Source organism: Bison bison, unplaced genomic scaffold, assembly GCF_000754665.1.
Source record: "Bison bison bison isolate TAMUID 2011002044 unplaced genomic scaffold, Bison_UMD1.0 scf7180017864287, whole genome shotgun sequence".
NCBI lineage: Eukaryota > Metazoa > Chordata > Mammalia > Artiodactyla > Bovidae > Bison > Bison bison.
In genome coordinates this window covers 118,754-140,968 of record NW_011494859.1, presented here as the reverse complement: position 1 = coordinate 140,968, position 22,215 = coordinate 118,754, and the positions used below count along the sequence as shown (strand labels likewise).

At 39.9% G+C, this 22,215-nt stretch overlaps 1 protein-coding gene across 1 annotated transcript in view; it reads right to left on the bottom strand.

Moving 5' to 3' along the window:
- LOC104995810 overlaps positions 1–22,215 on the bottom strand; it is a 191,923-nt gene that overhangs the window by 58,201 nt on the left and 111,507 nt on the right. The window contains 2 exon segments of the mRNA XM_010849826.1: positions 5,904–5,985; positions 6,070–6,162. Of these exon segments, the coding sequence (XP_010848128.1) occupies positions 5,904–5,985; positions 6,070–6,162 (175 nt within the window).

Sequence of the window (22,215 nt, the reverse complement as noted above, 5' to 3'; positions counted from 1 at the left end):
TTTGCTGGCAGTTTTTCCTCGGCATTCCTGATTGATCCTCAAATCTGACCTGCCCTTTACTCTTTTTCCTCAAAAAAATCTCTCTCTCCAATTAGTAACTCATATGGGAAATAAAATTTGATCTCTACCTCATATGACAAAATAAATCCAGAAGGACTGATCACCTACATGTGGGAAATAGGGTAAGCAAAAGCATTAAAATTTATGAAGAGAATGTAGGAGAGTAGTGTGGTAATGAAGACTTAATAACTGAAATGCAAATGGTGCAAACCAGAAAAATGTTCATAAACTTGTCCACATTAAAACAAACAAACACCTCTCTATATACTCCTGACCTTCCTCTGGCAAACGACTGCAGCTGGTTGCTACTTTGTACTTGATAATCTAGTAGTTAGGGCATGGCGCCTTCTTGGTTATCTTGGTCCAGCCTCAGCCTCAATCAGGCTCAGCATCTGGGGTTTAGGAGTCCTTCTCAGTGATCCTGTCTCTCCCCAAGAAGCAGGCAGGACAAGATGGGGACAACAGAGGATGAGATAGTTGAATGGCATGCCTGACTCAATGGATATGAATTTGAGCAAACTCCGGGAGATGCTGAAGGACAGGGAAGCCTGGCGTGCTACAGTCCATGGGGTCACAAAGTTCAGACTGGACTTAGCAACTGAACAAATGATCTGAACCCAGGATGGTTTCCCATTTCTCTCCCATACTTTCTCATGTTCTTTACCTGCAACTGCAAGGGGTCTTCCACTGTGTCCTGGGGCCACTGTGCTTGGTACCTTTGCGCAGCATCTTAAAGCTTTTGCTTCTGAAAGAAAAAGCATGCAGGTGGGACTTTTCTGATTTTCCTCCCCCTGAGGCTCATGCTGAGACTAAGATGTTCTTACATCACCTTCAGTCTTTTTCATGAGCCTCGAACGGAAGCCTGTGAAGAAAAGCCTGAGGATGACAATGCATGTTGTGTATGTAGCTCCCCAGTATCAGGGTTTCTACACTCTCATATTGTTCCAAATTCAGTATCTAGCAATTCATTAAAAAAAAATTAGCCGAATTCCTTGTATCCACTGTGTAGTGGCCCCATCGTCCTCTTATGCTCTGGCCCAGATGAACCAGTGCCTGATTTTACTAGTATTTAGGCCAGCTGACTGCCGTATAACCCAAGCTCCCTGATGGGCTCACAAATTTTTATAATTTTACAGATTAATTGGTTCTTGTTTTTGTTATGATGGGGAACAGTGTCCTTCCTGACTTTTTATCCTAGTTAAAAGTCCATTTTGGAATGACAGCTACTTTCTGTGAGGCTTGTGTTCTGCTTTACATGTTTTGGGTAATCTTAGTTGAAAATGAAATCATTTTCTGTGGCTTCACTACAATATTTAGTTTATAACACACTGAGCTATAGTTATGCCGCGAATGTATACGAAACGGGTTCGTCAAATTATTTCTAAGCATATTTGATTGAGCACTCTTATGTGGTTAAAACCAAAACCTCTTCCTTAGATATCTAACAACTTAGGTCATGATCCTGTCTCTGTCATTTTCTTAGCTAAGTGATCTTTGTGCAAGTCATTGGACTTCTTTGGTTCTCAACTTCCTCTCTATAAAATTAGAATGCTGAGCTTGTGATTTCTGTGGTCTACAATCTACTCTAAGATCAGTGATGATCTATTAATCACCTCTTATCCACATAATTGGTGTACAGGTATTCTAATTTAACAAAGGAACAATTCAAGAAGAAGCCAATGTTGTATACTTTGGTACTGAATTCTAAGTACGGCTAAGTACTAAACAGTGGAGCTTGAACTTATTCTTGAAAGAGAGAGGAGTTAGTCCAAAACAAAGAGAAGGTGGTGTGTTTCAGCATATATAATTCTAATCCAAAATTTCATTGTCTCTGTCATGCTATATAAGTCACATGCTATTGCATATATAATACATTATTTTAATCTTAGTGTGTATGAGAAGGGGGAGAAAAACAGAAGCGTGCACACATGCATGCACACACACACACACAGGTACAACTATTAAAGAGTTATGGGCTGGGTACATCTGTGCACCTAAAGAGTTGGGATAAGATCTAAGGTCTTTCAATGTCAACACCAGCACATTTTACTGGGTCATGCTCCCTGTGTAGGAGCTACTATTCCCATCACTGAGTTTTAAAAAATTAATGCTGTCTGGCTCAAGAACTTTTTTAAAGGTTAGAGAATGTGTTCTTTAAAGTTATCTTTATTGTAGAGCAGGAAATTCATCACAAAAAACAACTCTCCTGTTTGGAGTCACATTTCACAGAATATAGACCTTAGAAGCACAATTGCCTCTTTTTTTTAAATCTAGTATTCCTGAATGAGAGGTCGTCTCACTAGCTACACAGAAGTAGAAGAAAGAATTCTTGACCATTATAAGTCCCATTTCGGAGCACCTGTGATATTTATGTTACTTAAGTGTGTTTAATTTGATAAATTGGTATACATTGACAAGATATAAAGACAAATTTTCATATCTCTACTTTTTACATCTTTACCAAATGAATGTTAGTAACATAAACACTCAGCAAATCTGTTTTAAAGCTTAATTTTGTTGAGAGTTTTAACCTTCTTAAAGATTAGAACAGTATCTTCTTTACTTCACTTTAAAATAAATGTCTATTGACCAGTGACTCTTCCAAGCATTTTTATAGATGTGTGTGCATGCTAAGTTGCTTAAGTCATGTCTGACTCTTTGTGACCCTATGGACTGTAGCCCACCAGGTCTCTCTGTCCATGGAATTTCCCAGGCAAGAATACTGGAGTGGGTTGCCATGCCTCTCTCCAGGGGATCTTCCTGTCCCAGGGATTGAGCCTTCATCTCCTTTGGTCCTGAATTGCAGGTGGATTCTTTACTGCTGAGCCAGCAGGGAAGCCATTTTCTAGACACTGGAGAACTAAATGAGGTAGGAAAATTCCCTTTTCTCAAGGAGCTGAGGGGTTTAAACAGAGACTGGAGGTGGGTTTGTCTTATTTTGTACAAGGAAGACTTCTCTGAATAAGTTACATTTGAACAGAGATGAAAATAAAGGAGCCAACCACAAAGATATCTGCAAGATAGTCTCATGGTAGTATTGTACAACTGTACATATAATATGATAGAATATTGCATTGTCTTGAGCTCGTGAATATTAATAGACTAGAAAAGGTTGAGGTTACTATGCAAGCTCCGTTTGCTCTTGATTAGGGATTTGTGATAATTTCTGATGAAGAAACTTACTTTTCCTGTTTCCAGATCCAGAAGGATGAGAAAAGTGAAAATATAGCTCCTAATTTAAATCAAACAGAAAAAGTAGCAGAGTGAAAGAAAGGGACACTCTCAGATAGTATATGAGGTGGGCAGTGTCAAGCGGAAATTAAAGTAAGCAAAGGCCTTGCTTTAAAGTCCCCAGACAAGAAAACAGGGACAGTGAGCTCAAAATTGTGACAGCTAGTTTGTCAGGAAAAACAAGGATTCAGGGTTATGGGAGTTATAGTTTAAAGCTTTTGAAGAGAGGCAATGCTTGGGAGCAATTGGGAGCAATAAAATCAAGGGCCAAGCCCTTCTTGGCCCATATAAGGTGAAGTGCTAAGCCAGTGCCCAGAGAGAGAAGGGACTCTGCCTAGTTTAACTGTAGATACAGTCATATAGGCTCTTTTAGTTATGAATTTTTGTTTATTTTCATACTATATTAATTGTCATTTCATTATAGAAATCAAGAATAGCTTAACAGGAACACTGACTCTGGAGTTTGACTGCTTCGGTTAGAAGTTGATTCTGCCCCATCTAGTTATGTGAACTTGGTTTAAGTTTTTCTATCACTCTCTGCCTCAGTTTACCCATCTGTAAAATAGGATCATAATAGCACCCATCTTCTTGGGTTATGGGCTTCCTTGGTGGCTCAGCAGTAAAGATTCCACCTGCAATGGAGGAGATGTAGATGACCCAGTTTTGATCCCTGTGTCAGGAATATCCCCTGGAGGAGGGCCTGGCAACCCATTCCAGTATTCTTGCCTGGAGAATCCCATGGACAGAGAAGTCTGGCAGGATATAGTCCATAGGGTTGCAAAGAGTTGGACATGACTGAAGGGACCGAGCATGCACCCTGGGTTATAATGAGGATTAAATTAATTAAAATACTGCATGCATTTAGATAATATTGGTGTTGTATACATTTATCCCTTTTGATTATGTGTCAATTTAGGAAGCTAAGCATAATGTTGGTTAGCATGGTACCTGAGTGTGTATAAGCCTTGCTGTCCTTGTTCACTACTTTGACATCTAGACTGAGAATGGCACTTGCTTGCTTGAATCAACCTGTATGAAATGACTGGATACAAAAGGGGCTAAGATATAAGCATTTTTTTAAACTTGAAGAGGGATGACAACAATTGCACAATTACAATTTCACCATTAATCACGGAAATATGTCAGCAATCTCAGGCTAACCTGAAGACTGGAATGATAAAATAACAGCCGCTCTATCAGGAGAGGTGCTGTGTTGATCTTGATTGCTGTTTGTAACTCAGCATTAAGTAGTATAGAAGCTCTGAAGATTTTCTAAAAGATTAAATGATTAATTTAATTTAGATTAATCTAGATTAATTTAGATTAATTAATCTAAAAGATTAATCTAAAAGATTAAAAGATTAAATCTAAAAGATTAAATCTAAAAGATTAAATTTCACCAGTGTCCTGAAACTTAGAAACCTGAGTCATCTTTAAGAGAATTTATACATGGCCCCACTGATGTCAGAATGACCTTCAGGTCCAGATTTCAAAACATAAGACAGAACCAGGTGCATTTAGGACAATAAAAGCTCTAATGCTGGTGTGCTGTCCCCTGGCTTTCATCATTCACCTTGTTCAACATGCTTGGATTATTATAATTAAATGGACATTTAAAAAAAGTAATTGCCCCTCCAATATAAAAATTGGTCCACTGATGGGTTATTTAAACTAATGTGTTTGTGGTGGTGAAGGGCCTCTTCTAAACCAGGTCTCAGACAGCTGCAATTTTAACCCTGGGAACAAGCATCCAAAGGAGCCATTTGAAAGGGTGAAGTTGAGGGCACTCCTTAGGATGTTTAATTTCGAGCATGTTTCTTTGGAGGTCAGTCCTGTTTTCTTTATGCCTTACCTTGCATCTGTGAAAGAATTTCAGTCTAAAATAGAACTGGAGGAAATGAAATAGAAAATTTCATGCATGTGCCCTCAGAAGAACAAAACTTAAGGATGGGGAGACTTACTTCCAGAAAACGGATAATATTGGGATTCTGTTAGATGATACAAAGCTGGTCAGGGATTGCCTCAATTTAACCTTGGGAAGTTGTGCTTATGGTTTCCAGAGGACTGCCCAAGAAACGACCCAGGTTCAGTTGGTCCCGTAGAATAAGCTGAAATGAACTTTGTAGAAGACTGGTTTTGTCTGCTTGGGGAATTTTCAAGCTACTCTCTATTCAGTTTTAATGTTAACAAAGTATCTATTCTCTATACATCCTGACTGTAAATACAACCTAGTCCAAGCCCTCAACAGACTTGTCCATAGCTCGATACAGTTGGCATGTTCCCACTTGCAATTCTTTTGCTATTCCCAGATAAATTCATCTTTCAGACAATTTTGAGCTTGCCTCATTTTACCTTTTCATTAGGTTTATATGTCTCTAGTGAAAGTGAAAGTGAAGTAGTCGTGTTCGACTCTTAGCAACTCCATGGACTACAGCCCACCAGGCCCTCCGTCCATGGGATTTTCCAGGCAAGAGTACCGGAGTGGGGTGCCATTGCCTTCTCCGTTAACAGCGGCTAGGCATATTATATTTACTTGGAGCTGGTATACTTGGTGACAGCCTTAGTGCCCTCAGACACGGCGTGCTTGGCCAGCTCCCCAGGTAGCAGCAAGCGCAGGGCGGTCTGTATCTCCCTGGATGTGATAGTCGAGCGCTTGTTGTAATGCGCCAGGCACGATGCCTCACCAGCGATGCGCTGGAAAAGGTCGTTGACGAAGGAGTTCATGATTCCCATGGCCTTGGACGAGATGCCGGTGTCCGGATGGACTTGCTTCAGCACCTTGTACAGGTACACGGAGTAGCTCTCCTTGCGGCTGCGCTTGCGCTTCTTGCCATCCTTCTTCTGGGCCTTGGTCACAGCTTTTTTAGAGCCCTATGTCTCTGAGAAGAACAAATGAAAAGAAAGGTATAAATTTAGAGTGAATGAGTGAATCATTGCAAAACTCTGAAAAACTCTGAGACTCTTGAGAGAGTATGTGTGAATATTGGTAAATTGAATTTTTTTCCAGTAGGTGTCTTATCCAGCTGGAATTACCCTTTAAAATCCATTCTATGCATTATGTAAGAAAGAAAAATTTTACTTCCAGTTGAGTTCCCTGTTTCATAATTTGAATGATTTATGAATGAAGGCTCTATGTTCAGTCATATTTGTCCTTGGCAGGTTGGTGGTCTGATCCATTCTCAGGAATTAGATGATCAATTCAATTTTGCAGATCTGATGACCAGATTGATTAGACAGTAAATGATAAGGCCAAGTAGAAATTATCATTTGGCATCAACTAATATGACAATTAAAAATGGAATTGACCTCAAGATGTTGAATATATTGTTGAGTATAGAAAAAGATCTAATAGTTATTCGCTAGAGCAATGGTCCTTAAAACTTTGAGTGCATCAGATTCATCTGGATGACTGACTCAGTAGGTCTGGGTGGGGCTGGAGAATTTGCTTTTCTAACAAATTCCCAGGTGATGCTTCTGCTTCGGAGATCATACTTTGAGGAGCACTGCTCTTTAAATAAAAGAAGAAGGAAAAATGCTATATTTTAGTTGAGTTTAACATATCAAACAAATATAAATGATAATTTTCAAGCAGGAGAGATTTGAACTGGGGTTACATTTAGATATAGATTGAAGAGTACAGAATATGTAATATTCATACCCCTAATCTTGCATATTAGGTAGCAAAATCTTTCATAACTATACACCTAAACTCTGGTTTAAAAACCAGAAATTTCTGGTGATTGAACATAAAGATAGAGTACATTTCAAATGAGGCCTTCTGACAAGTCATTGGTAGAGTTCGCTGTTAATAAAATAAATGAGCAGTAGTAAGTATAAGCAATGAAATCACGTTTAAATCATGATAACTTGCTGTGTGCTGAGAGTATTTAAAAAAGACTGGTAGGCTAGTCCTTGTCTAGAAATCCACAAACTAATGAAAGGAACATGTTCCAAACATACGGAATAAATAGCAACACTAAGAAGCAGTACATTCTTGGGGCCATAATGGGTGGTACCAAGAGTCTAGTTGTCAGCATACAGAGGGAGGCAAGATACTGGGGACTCAAGTGGCCAGGCCTCAAGGGGGAACTGGCCTTGGCTTTTACTAAGTCCCATTCACCAGTGATGCCAAGTAAAACCAAGTGTTGAGGAGACTCTGCTGGTGCAATTTCTGTTGCTTCACATTTCTTATGAGGAATATTCCCAGAGCAATGAAGCAGGTTAATTAAGATGCCAACTGCTGCCACAATTTCTGAGCAGACTAACACCACACATGATTTTGGTGTAACTAACTGGTGTTTGTTCCTGCTTGCAAAATCTGTGTTTGTACAACTGGGGCAGAGTCCAAAAGGACTGTAAGAAGTTAATTAGATCGGTTTGCCAAGGCCTTGTCATCTGGGCCCAGGACCAGGGAACAGGATAAACACGATGAATACAAATCTGTACACATATGTAAAAGATGGTGGTTAGGATTATGAGTCATATAATTATCCAGTTTCACTTGATCAAAGATTTTATTAATTATTAGCTACAAATGGAACATAGGTCAGGAATTTTATGATGGAAAATGAGATAAGAAATGTTTATCCTGATATCAATGGTTTCTCTGCTATAGTCTTGTGTCTCAATAATCACCTGTGATGTTTAAAAACAATAGAGATTCCAGGCTCTCATCTCTAGAGTCTGATTCGGAATATATGGAATGTATCCTGGAAATCTGTATTTTTTTAATCAGTTCAACCTAGTGCTTTGGTTTCATGGCCATATTTGGAAAACATTGGTCAAAACGTGCATACAGGATGTGCACACAACACTATGTCCTGTACTGAAAGGACTGAAAAGATTTGTAGGCTAGAAGCCCACAGTCTGGTGAGACGAACATGATCCAGACACGTGGGGTGATCAGCAACCCTCTGAAGCAATGCATTGTTGGATGGTATCGGTGCTGCTGAGTCTGTTTCAGGACAGGGAAAGGGGAAGACCCACTCTCCCAGAAACAGGTCATCAAGCAGTAGGTGGCCAAATTGTTTCCTAGACATCACAGTCAAGGGAGAGTTGACTGGGGATCTTTAGCCTTTGCAGTAGTGTGTCACATGGAAGAGTTACCAGGCTTAGCCTTCCGGGTAGCAAATGTTTTATACTCAGATCCTCCTAGGGGAGTAACTGACATGGAGAGGGAGCTCAGTACAGATGGAAGCAATAATTTGCAAAGCCAACCTAGTTAGTCAATCCAGTGTTGCTGGGAGACCCAGTGACATCAGCTCATGAAAGGGATGTGCGCAGTTCAAAATGCTTTATCAAAACACAGACGGGATTGTCATTAATAGAATCATCATTTATATGTTACTTTTTAGCTAATTAGTTCTCTCTGGTCGCCGCCCGTGGCAACCTCAATTGGCTTTGTTGTGTTATAAGCTGATATATGGAGAGCCTAAGACACTGTTATCAGTTTACTATAAAATCCTATATCCTGTGTGACCAGACAGTGAGAAGTTCCCCATGCACATGGAGTGATTCAAAAGCCTCGTACCCACACCTTAGCCACTGCTGTGGACTCAGAGCCACAGAGGTGAGAACACATCTCTCATCTCTTTACCGCCTCTTCACTCCCTCCCCAGATCCTTGTAATGAAGTTACAGCTGTACTCTGTACCTTCACGCATGTAATCTGTGGCTCTGTGTTGGGGGCATACGCTGAATCTGTGGGTGGGAGGCACCCTGAGGGCACAGCACATCTATTACCCTGGAGAATGTGGAGCAAGGAAATGAATGATAATAGCAAAATGCTAATGCCGCAAATGAGCTGAAAATGATGATGTAGCACTTGGAGCATTCCGGTTCTTCTTGTGATGAGGTGGGGCCTCTCCTTAGCTTGATACATCAGCGTGCCTTAGAGAAGTCTTGCAGGGATGTTTGTCTCTCAGTGATAGAGCTCATTAGCATATGGAGCCTTCTCCAGTGACAATTACCTGAGGAGGCACGCGGACCGCCTTTGTGCAGCTAAGGCAGTGTAATCATGCTTAAGGGGACATTTTGACAAACAAGCCAAACCCATTACTTTTATCCATCTACAATAGCAAATTAATTGAACAATTAGTCGTAATAGCTTGAATGTACATAACAAGACATCTTGCATCCCAGAGTACTCTACCGACAAAATAACAGCGCTAATACTCCACTGGTGAGAGATGGAGCCACCCTCTTCTCTATGTCCAGGCAGTTGAAAGAGAGTGGCATAACCAGATGAAAGGGGAACATTCCCTGAAGGAGACTGAGCTGGAAACGAACTGGTCCCATCTGTGACTATTGGATAGCCACCGAGAAAGTAAACCCCGTGTTTTATTTGTAAAGGAATCAACATCACTAGATATCAATAGATTAGATATGACTTTAAACATAGCAACATAATAGAGTTGACACTAACATCAGAGGCAGTTTCTGTGCCTCTGTATTTAAAGTGGAATATTTATGGATTTGGGGGGCTGGATAGGAAGGAGGAGACAGTGAGGGTCAGAGAGAGAGAGAGAAAGATTGTGCCCTCATTTTTGTATTAAGGCATCTTGCTCCTCCGAAGGAAACCTAATCAGACGTTTAGATTGCAAGTTACCCTGCGGTTGTTAGCCGTCCCATGCTGTGACTGAAACGGCTGTTCAGGTCCCGTTGTTTAGTATTCGCAGTCCCTGTGCCGTGCCTGCTTCCATCCTGCTGAAGCACATAAACACAGATCAGTTAACAAGTGCAATTAGTGTACATCCCCATTCTGAAGACACTAATAACTGTTAGCATTGAAATGCACAGCTTACAGCACTCTGGACTTTGATAAGTTTCAAAAGGATAACTTTCAGATGATCAAATAACATTATAGTATCTCCTTTCCCTATAGATTTATTCATGTGAAACACCCAAGTTTTATAAACAGCTGGTTATTTCCCCCTAATGTGGGGAGGGATAAAAATATCATCGTTAGCAACTTTTGATAATACAGGAATAAATTCCTTTACACTCACATTGTGCCAGAGAGCATGAGGGAAGCAGAACTAGACTTCTGAAGATCCTTATTTTAGTCAAAGACTCTTCTTTGATAGACTCTTTTCTAGAGGAGCCCCAGGAGATAATTACTATTGTCAACTTTAGGCATAAGTTACTTTGTTTGTGTTCTATGATTTCCTTATTCTATCTAAATGTCATCTAACTCTGGTTGATGTACCATTTTCTTAACTATATTTAACTTTTTTTTGCCCATCTAAAAATTATAGATTTTCTCCCAATCTGCCAAATGTATACTAACATTTGCAGGTTTATTAAAATAATCTTTCCAAAATATTGCTTCTTCAATGTCATATACCCATTATAAAACTCTCATGATTTTCTGTTGCCTCCCAAAGAGAATCTGTATGTGTCTTTCTGAATTGCTAAATCATCTACAGACTGACGTCAATTCATCTTCCTAGAATTCTGTTGCCTGTATCTCTCAGGACACACACTTCATTCTAATTAGACTGCTTAATTACCATCCCCCAAAGCGTCATTTGAATTCTGGTCTTTGTATCTTTAGCTCTTATTACTTCTTACCATTTAGAATATCCACCTCCTTCTAACCTAGTTATCTTATATGAATCTCATATAGCTTTTAAGGTTTCTCTTAGCACACGTCCACTGCAAGAGGTAGGGTACACGCATTCAGGGCACAGGGCTCAGTAGCCAGGAAGCAAAAGGCCCACACTGGTGTGAAGGTGTTTAGTGTTCTTATGGTGCTTGGGAGGAAAAAAGTGGAGTTTATGGATTATAGTGTATGTGGAATTAAAATACAGGACAACAAAAGCATAAAGCATAAATGGAGTTAAGGGTTTTTAAGTATTTTTGCATCGTCTGTCTAGTGACAACCCAGAAAATGTGGCCTGTGTACCATTATGATAACTTCTTAGTAGAATTTCCTATAAGTTAGTAGGCTCTAAATCAAGGAGATATATGTTGTTGTCTTTAGTGTAAACACTAAAAAAATACAGACTATCTGACAAAAGAAGAAAATGGAGGAAATTTTAAAATAATTAAATATTTGTTAATGTAGAAGAAAACAAAAAAGAAAAATCTAACAAAGAACAGGTGAGGCAAATTTTAAAAAATAGATATATATATATATAGATTTAAACCCAAAGATATCAGTAATTTCATTGAAGGTAAATAGACTATTTAAAAAAAATATGATCAGACCAGACTAAAAACAAAAGCAAAAAAAAAAAAAAAAAAATGCTCTGAGCCACTTAAAAGACACACACATTGAATAAAAATCTCAAAAGTCAGAGTAAAAGGGTGATAAAAGATATACTGTGTGAACACCAACTGAATGAAAACTGAGTGTAGCTATGTTTACACTGGGAAAAGTAAATTTTTGAGCATTACTAGATATAAAGAGTGACATTTCAAAATAAAATGTTTAATCTAACAGGAAAAGGTAATAGTCCTAAATTTGTATGCTCCTAATAACTTAAAACTTGAAAAATCCCATGGACGGAGGAGCCTGGTGGGCTCCAGTCCATGGGGTCGAGAAGAGTCAGACAAGACTGAGCGACTTCACTTTCACTTTTCACTTTCATGCATTGAGAAGGAAATGGCAACCCACTCCAGTGTTCTTGCCTGGAGAATCCCAGGGACGGGGGAGCCTGGTGGGCTGCCGTCTATGGGGTATCACAGAGTCGGACACGACTGATGCGACTTAGCAGCAGCAGCAGCAATAACTTAAAAATATAAAGCAAAAAATTAAACTGAACCACACTCTTAATTGTGAAGGTATAATAAAAGCATTTTAAGCCATAAGAATTCAGAATGTTTGACTCTTAAAGACCCTTGCTTTGAAAGGTAGTATGTACTAAACAAATGAGGAAGTTATCCAAGTGAAAAGATGGCCTCGAATTTAGGAAAAAACACCCAATGATGAGAGCAGTGAGCAGGTCTAGAGATGAATCACCCAGCCTAGAGTAGAAGAACAATGGTTCTGCAAGAGCATCTCCCTGACACATCGAGGCACTGACAGAATACCTCGATAGAATATCTGTCGGGGAGCTAAAGACATTATTATCTGGAAGACACTGGAAGAAGATTAAAAGGCAGCAAGGAACTTGCAGCTACAAAAGAAAACATCAAATAAGAAAGGAAATGTAATATATTTATGATAACCTATTTTACTCTGCAGTAAATAAAAGTGATATAGTCATGCCAATAAAACCCTTTTATAATATTAACTGCAAATAATATAGGTACATCATGAGGATGGAGCAAGAGGAGGGATATTGCATAAGAGATAGAAATTGACATTTACTTTAACACAGCAAAGAGAATATTTATAATTTAGTAAACAATAAATAGTATCATGTGAGTATTATTTGGCAATAGAGAGGTAACCATGAGAAGGGGAAAACCTGAAAAAGGCCTGGTGGTTGCGTGTGGGGAGCAGGACTGGGGAAGCACAGGTTAATTCAGGAGATAGCTAGTTTTCATTTATTTATTATTATGTTTAATTATATAGGGCTTCCATGATGGCTCAGATGGTTAAGAATCTGCCTGTAATAGAGAAGACCCTGGTTCGATCCCTGGGTTGGGAAGACACCCTGGAGAAGGGAATGGCTACCCACTCTAGTATTCTTGCCTGGAGAGCCCCATGGACAGAGTAACCTGAGAGGCTACAGTCCATCAGGTTGCAAAGAGCTGGACATGGTGAGCAACTAATACTTTCACTTTCATGTTTAATTATTACTTTGTGATAAAAATTATTTTAAGTTGAAAAGTAACATGCTGTTAGAGGAAATCTGAAGAAAAAATGATAAAATAAATATTACCCTAATTCTATCGCCCAGACTGTTCAGTTTTGGGTATATTCCCTCAAGTCATTTATAAAATACACACACACACACACCTTTTTTAAGCATAATTGAAATGGTATTGCACTGCAATTTTTAATGCCCCCAGTTCTCTTATGGACATTTCCCTTTTCTGTCTTATAAATCAAAAACATACATTTTAACAACTACCCAGTTTTCTAGCATCTAACTGTTGAGATTTTATTTAATCACTAGCTGATGGTTGAATCTCTAAGGTGTTTCTAAATTCACGAGTGTTATAAATAATGTTGCAATAAATATCCTTTTACATAAACATTACATATTCCTTTCTCTTAATCAGAGGTTATATAAATAATGTAGCAATAATTGTCCTTTCCTCATAAAAAATACTGATTGTTTCCTTATGATAAATACTTAAAAATAGAACTACTTACTCAAGTACATGAATCATTTTAAACTTCTTGATACATATCCTTGCAAAACTGCTTTCTATGAAGATTGAATGCATAATGATACTATTAGAGGACAAAGTTGAGTGGTCCAGAGAATATGTGATACCAAGGAAGGCGAGGGTCAAGGTGGGCTGGAGAGGCCAGGAGAGGCTGCAGGCGTGAGCTCTGGCCTCATCTTTGGGAAATATATACTGTGCTACTTACCAGTGATGCAAAGGAGAGCCAGGAAATGAGGAAGAAGTTCATTTCCCTGCCATTCCTGCTTCACATTTCTTAGGAGGAATGCAGGTTAAGTAAGAAGCTAAGAGGGCTGCTGCAGTCTGTTCATGGCTCACCATCACTCGGGCGTCAGTGTGACAATAGGCCTGCCTGAAAACACCATGTCTTTGCAGCTGGCACTGAGTCCAGCAGGACAGAAGCGGGGAGACAGGGTCAGTTCAGTGTGCTGCCGCCTTGTCACCTGGTGCAACCCAAAGGCTGTGTGCATATGATTATTATTAATGTAAGTCTTTATTGCTTTATCATAGCTGTGATTTTTAAAAAGTCTATTAACTGCATATAGGATACAAATAGGAAAATTTATTTTGGAGCATAGACGATGAATCCCAAACAACTGTCCATACACTAGTGGCCTCAGAATTACCCGGGGAGCTTTTAGAACTTGCATCCCAGGCCCATTCAAAGAGATGCTGATACAGAAATGACAGATTTTGATCACGGAGGGCATATATGAGAGTACCTATTTCAGCTTGCTTACACTGATTCTGAGATCATATATACACATACAGTAGTAAATATAGACTAGTGGTAAAGTACCCATCTGCCCATGGGGTTGCAAAGAGTTGGACACGACTGAGCGACTGAACTGAACTGAACTGAACTGAAAGTACTCGTCTGTGAATGCAAGACATATAAGAGACGTGGGTTTGATCCCTGGGTTGGGAAGATCCCTTGGAGAGGGAAATGGCAAATCATTCCAGTATTCTTGCCTGGGAAATTCCATGGGCAGAGGAGCCTGGTGGGCTACAGTCCAGGTGGTTGAAAAAAGTTGGATACGACTGAAGTGACTTGGCACATGCACACACATATAGATACATATGTGGATATGTATATATGCATATATTTATGTGTGTGTATATATATACACAGTGTGTGTGTGTGTTGGATTTTATAGGGCAAATAAAGCCATTTTGTCATAAACTTAGTTGAAATTTGCATTTCTCTTGGTCCTAGAGAGAATGAAACTGTTGATGTAAATTTTGGGGTATATTTTTTAAATTGCCACCTCACATTGCTTTTTACCATTTTTTTTCTATCAGAATATCTTAAATATTCTTTATTGGATTTTAAGAGCTCTTGAATATTAAAATTTATTTTCCATTTTCTAAGAATTTGGAAATGGCAGAAATAAAATTATTCTCTGAGAGCTCAATTTAGAAATTAATACATAATAGAGTGGAGCAGACATGTGAAAACTTTGCTTTAAGAGAAAATGGCTTCCTTACTGTCGAGGAGTGAGTTATTGAATGTACTATTGTATCTTTAAAAATGTCATGGGGTTTGTAAGGTATCCTATGGAAGTAAATAAAAATGTGGATTCAAGTGTCAAATATTAGGTAAGCCAGCCAACATTATGGTCTTCAGAGAAGACTGAGTCCTATCCACCCATTATTTCAGGTCATTATTATTAAACATTCAAGTCATGCTGTTAACTATTATTGATTTGATTTCATTTTCCTCAAGAAACTCCTTCTTCTGCTCTCCATATGCCTATAGGGAGAACATGTGCTAGGCAGAGGGCTTGAATGTTTGATGTCTCAGCAGTTTTGATTCTCATTACGAATTAATAAACCAGGATCTTGATTATACTTTGAATACTGGGCAAGAGTGTATTGAGTGGCATTTAAAACTGACTAGCTCCTTCTGCAGTTATACTTCTCAATAATGAAAAAAAAATTGCCCTTCTGACTTTATATATATCAGTCTCATGCGCTTGGTAACTCTGAGTCTAGCCCTGATAGCCAGAGTCACTCACGGTCACTAAAAATCACTGTGAGCACACGAAGCAAAGGCTTGGGACTCCAGCGCTGTCACCTTGGTGTCCTGTCATCTCCTTAACCTAAGTGAACCTCTTTGAATTTCAAAAAAAGATTCACCTTATAAATTGAGAAAGAACTTTCATAGTTTTTGTTTATAGCGTTTAAGGATACTCTATCAAATATATATTATAATGATATATTCATGATTGTATGACTATGCTCATATTGTATACCTAACTTGGTAGTTGGTGGATGATTCATAAATGTTTGATAATGCCTAGGAACCTATGATATCTGCATTTTTCAAAGTCTTTCCAGTGAAACTGATCTTCTCTAAACGAAAGGGAAAAGAAAACACAAATGTGAGCCCAAAGGGCTGCCCTCTATTCTACATAAATTTTGTCGCTTCTTCATGATATAGTGGTACTTAATTTGTATGAGTTCAATCACTCTGGTAGCTTCAAGAGTACATGATGTGGCACGATATATGTAGGAAACTATAAGCAGTTTGGTGCTCTTGCAAAGTCTGCTGCTGGTGGTATAGGTCAGGTGACAGAATATGAGCGCTGGCCCTGGGTCAGAGTGCAGACGGATGCAGAAACAGCAGTGGCTTTGAAAGAAAAATATTTGTAATGGATTAGAAATTAAACCCTGTTGGAAGGCCACTTAGTTATTTAATTTGAGGATGTTGTTTAACAGGAAGTATCCAATCGATTAGAACAAATCCCAGACAAGTTCTAGGCATATGAGAGCACTTTTAATATCCTTTAAATTTTTCCACTAAACCCCTGGGTGTGATGCTTTCAAAGTCACTGGGAACTTCTTGGAACAGCCTAGGCTGGTTTTTAGGCCCCCATGCCTTTCTTTGTCTTTTCCTCCATTTATTTTCCTTAATGCTTAACGGAGCAGTTTCAATTTTGTAGATAAACACAAGCACTTCTCTCATCTTTTACTCCCTTTCAGAACTGATTCTTTAAAATCCCGTGTTCTTATTCTCTCCTGTTGCCAGGCCCCTGATATTAGAGGTAGGCGAAACCGCTGATAATTCAATAGCATGCAAATCAATTTGTATTCCAGGAAATGCCTCTGGGATAAGACGCCAGGAAAAGAATTCTGAAGGAGTTAAACCCTAATGGTGGAAGTGCAGATGCTGGCAGCTTAGTTGAGAAGACACATTTGGAGTTAGAGGGATCTTCCTCTCAAATACCATCTCATTAAATGTCAAATAGTACCACCTGGTCATCCTCACTCTTAGAAAGGGGCTCACCATCCAGGCTTTACTGCTCACTTTGTTTGCACACCTGTAGAAACAGAGTATTCGAGTAACTGATTTAAACCTTTCATTTAGTTTGAGTCCATTGGGGCAAAGCCAGTAACAGGCAGAATCATTATTAACTAGATAGGTTAAAACACTGATTAATTCAGAATCCCAAGTGACTCTATGTCAAAGAATGGGATTAAATTTTATGGCTGAGACAAACTCCAGCCCTTTTTTATTGAGGGTCTACTTCTGCTTTCTATAGCTCCATTCATCTGCACGGTCTGTGTTTTCATACCCCCGACTCGGTCCTACCAAGTACCTTTGCCCATTTTAATCAGATCATATGTGAGATTGGAGGGGGCTTCACTAGGTCTTATGCTCATCATTCTGGCTTCCCTGCAGTGAGCAGCTGTCTGTCCGTCCAGTCTTAGCCTGCTGTGTGGGACAGTCTCTATGATGGCTTTTATCTCTTTATTTCTGCTCAGTACTTTGGTTCCCCTGCTGGAATTGGAGACTTGCCTTGAATGCCAGCCCAAATGACTAGGATCTTGTCAACATGCCTGCCACTTGACATTCCCTGCAATTTGGCAGCTAAGTGCTGTCTCCCTGAGTGCCAGCCACTGACAGAGGTCTTGTTCCAAATTAAATGGACCACCCAGAACTCAAAGTCTGCCACCCACCTGACTTAGTGCATCACCTCTGCCTGGTGACACCTGGGGTCCAGCAGATGGGATCCTTGTTAACATCAGGGAAGTTTGGAACTAACACTACTCATGTGAACCTTGATGTAAATTGTCTTCGATTCCTGGAGGGAACAAGGCAACTCTAAAGCCAGCCAAGCCTCTTCCCTGTCTCCACCCGTGTCCTACACATCTCAAGGCTTATGTGCCTTGTTGCCCACAATTTGAAACTAATACATTAAGTCTCTGTTTTGTCTAAACTAGCTTTATTGACACCAGATTTAACCTCAGCATGATTTAAAATCTCTGTATGTATCTCTGTATCTATGGGTCTACTTTATGTTCAGCAAAGCATATAAACTTATCAAAAAAAAATTTCAGTGTTTATGATTCAATGCAATATATCTGGGAAAGTAGCGGGTGACAAACCCATATTATACTGTACTCCCTTTTGAAGTTCATGTTAGAAATACAGCCAGGATTGAGGAACCTGGAAAAAGATAAGTTGAAGGAGAGGAAAAATACTTGCTCTTGGTATGAGGGTAAACATGAAGAAAAGAGATACTCAGTGTTTGATTTTTTTTTTCAGGCTTCTAAGGGGAAATAAACTCTTAGAGGACTTTTCTTGTGGAATCGTTTCTGTGGAAAATAATGGTACATGGAAACTTGTTGAAAACAGTGGAGAGAGAAGAGAGAAAATAATTGGCAACTGTAAAAAAAACACCGTTGATCAGAGAAACCATTCATGCAGGTTTAACACAGAACCATCCATAGCACAGACTTTCAAGAACCCCCACACCTGGTCAACCCAATACTATGCAGAATTGAGAACTGCATTATTTTCCACACCTGAGTTTCTAATTTGAAACAAAAATGCATTTGGTGTAACAAAATGAAGAATATCTAATCTCTTCTTAATGAATCATTTTTGTAGTTCCTTAAGGTATACTCAGACGCTTACTCCTTGGAAGAAAAGTTATGACCAACCTAGATAGCATATTCAAAAGCAGAGACATTACTTTGCCAATAAAGGTCCGTCTAGTCAAGAATATGGTTTTTCTAGTGGTCATATATGGATGTGAGTGTTGGACTGTGTTGGACTGTGAAGAAGGCTGAGCGCTGAAGAATTGATGCTTTTGAACTGTGGTGTTGGAGAAGACTCTTGAGAGTCCCTTGGACTGCAAGGAGATCCAACCAGTCCATTCTGAAGGAGATCAGCCCTGGGATTTCTTTGGAGGGAATGATGCCAAAGCTGAAACTCCAGTACTTTGGCCACCTCATGCGAAGAGTTGACTCATTGGAAAAGACTCTGATGCTGGAAGGGATTGGGGGCAGGAGGAGAAGGGGATGACAGAGGATGAGATGGCTGGATGGCATCACCGACTTGAGTTTGAGTGAACTCCGGGAGTTGGTGATGGACAAGGAGGCCTGGCGTGCTGTGATTCATGGGGTCACAAAGAGTTGGACATGACTGAGCGACTGAACTGAACTGAACTGAAGGTATACTCAACAATTGACCATAGAGTTTAACCTGCCAGGTTATCTTCAAGCCGTGTCCTTCCTATTTAGGTTTTGAATTAGGTCCACTCCCCCACTGCCTCTCCACTGTCCTTACCTTCTCCCGCCCCGTCTCAGATCCCACTGTCCACAAGCATTACCTCTTTGTCCCTATTTACTTATTCACTGTATTACTGTTTACTGAATATTTCTGTCTTCTCTCACCATCTAAGAACCAGTTGCTACCCTCTCTTGGGTGATGCCTCTTGTGGCTGGAACCCTGCTGCAAGGAACATTCTAAATCTCAAACCAAAGTCATTAACTCAAGAGAGGGATGTCATTGAAATAAAGGAATTAAACTCTACTGCTTGGGTTGCATGGAGAAGGCAATGGCAACCCACTCCAGTACTCTTGCCTGGAAAACCCCATGGACAGAGGGGCCTGGTGGGCTGCGGTCCATGGGGTCGCTAGGAGTCGGACACAACTGAGTGACTTCACTTTCACTTTTCACTTTCATACATTGGAGAAGGAAATGGCAACCCCCTCCAGTGTTCTTGCCTGGAGAATCCCAGGGATGGGGGAGCCTGGTGGGCTGCCATCTATGGGGTCACACAGAGTCGGACATGACTGAAGTGACTTAGCAGCAGCAGCAGCTTGGGTTGCAAGTGTCAAATAGCTAGTCAGACTTGGATAGTCAGAAACGCTCTTCTGACCCCATCAAGTCACTTCATGTAGTTGGTAGCTAGTTCCTCTTGCCCTGAAGATCTGCAGAGCTGTGGACTAGGCCTCCAGTAAACGGCTAATCAGCTCTCACTATGCTGCATGAAAGAAAAAGTGAAGTCACTCAGTTGTGTCCGACTCTTTGCGACCCCTTGGACTGTAGCCTGCCAGACTCCTCTGTCCATGGGATTTTCCAGGCAAGAGTACTGGAGTGGGTTGCCATTTCCTTTTCCAGGGGGTCTTCCTGACCCAGGGATTGAACCTGGGTCTACCCGCATTGTAGGCAGACGCTTTACCGTCTGAGCCAGCAGGGAAGATATGCTGCATAACTCTGCAGTAAAGTGTGCTAAACCTGGACCCAGGCCACCACATTGACATGACAGTCAGTCCAAAGTGTTGAGCTAAGAGATTTAGGCAGTGAGTATTGTAGAAATCAGTTGCATAGTACCTCTTTTCTAATGTAATTTTTTATTATTATTGTTTTGGCTGCTCTGGGTCTTTGTTGCTGCCCGCAGACTTTCTCTGGTTTTGGCGAGCAGGGGCTGTGCTCCAGTTGCAGCACACGGGTTTCTCCTTGCGGTGGTTTCTCTTGTTGCAGAGCAAGGGCTCTAGAGTTCCTGCTTAGTAGCTGTGGTGCATGGATTTTGTTGCCCCGCTGCGTGCGGAATCTTCCTGGATCAGAGACCGAACCCATGTCCCCTGCATTAGCAGACACATTCTTAACTACCGGACCACCAGCGAAGTCTGGAATAGTGTCCTGATTATTGGGTAACCACTGACTGATATGGATGCTGGCATTGGCTCTCTGATGGAGAGATAGTCGATCCATCAGGCTGAGTTCTACAATATTAGATACCATAGTATTTGTTTTCCACCTCTACACAACTCAGAGGAAGGATTTATTAGCTGTTTTAAAAATTGTGAGGCATAAAGTGTATAAAAGAAAATGGAAAGAAAAGTTGAGCAGTTGAGGCTAAGTAGGTTTTCATCAGTGACTTGGGAGAAAGTACCTGGAGTCCAAACACTAATGCAAAGGAATTTTAACTGTTTAAAAGAATGATTCACTAAAACATAACAATAAATACGGCGTCTCTGCATACTGTGATTTTTTTGTCCTCTTTATGGCATGGTTTCCACTGTCACTCACAATGCTTAATCTCTTTTCAAATGTTTAGTTTGTCAAATGGAAGGAAAGTAAACTTTCCCAAATAGACAGCACCCAGAGTTAATATTTTGCAAAATTTGCTGAGTCTGAATAAGACGAAGCAGTGATTTGAGGAAAACATAGATAATGTTGTTGAGGAAAAATATGTTCAGAGGAAAATAACATTTGGCCAAAATACAAGCTTTGATGTTTCAGAAGGAAAAAGAGGATAGCTGTGAAGACTGTGAAGACAAAATGTCAAACATCAATGATACCTTTCTGAAAAGGTATCATTTTGGGATACCTTTTGGGAATCCAGTTCTAGGAATTTTATAAATACATAGAGTTTTGTAATTGTCTCAAAATCAATATACAAAGACACTCCTCATCCCCTCCAATATTCCTTCCTTTCCTAGTTTCTCTTTTAGTAAAAACAAAAGTGCCCAATAGGGTGATTCTTGGTAACTGCTACTCTCTTTTCTATGGCTATCAATTATATAATAATAGTATCATAAAATATAAAAAAATTAATACTTAGTCATACACTTGAATAAAATATTTTAAAAACTGAATTTGACTTTAGATGAATATATTTTTGCAGAGACATGTTGTAGGATGAGAAATGAAAAGAACGTTCAAGCACAAAACACCTGAAACTCTAAGGAAGAACTTGAATAAGAAAAAAATGTGAATTTGTGGAGAAAAATGAAAAACATTTGAGTGTTAAAGCTTGTTCATGTGAACTTACAATGTAAAACTTCAAGTGTCAACTTAAAATGGGACTGAGTGCACAGCAATTCAAAACTATTTTTGAGGGAAAGTGAACAAGACATTGAAAACCAATCAACAGATGGATAATTATTTTATCATAACAATCATTTCTGTCCTCTACCCTTTGCTTCCTCAGTCGCCAACCTAAGGCAAATCCTTCTGTTTTTCTTCCATATTCTCCAGTTCTCCTTCTCATTACTTTCAGTTCAGCTCAGTTCAGTCACTCAGTCATGTTCAACTCTTTGCAACCCCATGGACTGCAGCACGACAGGCTTCCCTGTCCATCGCCAACTACCAGAGCTCACTCAAACTCATGTCCATTGAGTCAGTGATGCCAGCCAACCATCTCATCCTCTGTCATCCCCTTCTCCTCCTGCCTTCAATATTTCCCAGCATCAGGGTCTTTTCCAATGACTCAACTCTTCGCATCAGGTAGCCAAAGTATTGGAGTTTCAGCTTCAGCATCAGTCCTTCCAATGAATATTCAGGACTGATCTCCTTTAGGATGGACTGGTTGGATCCTGT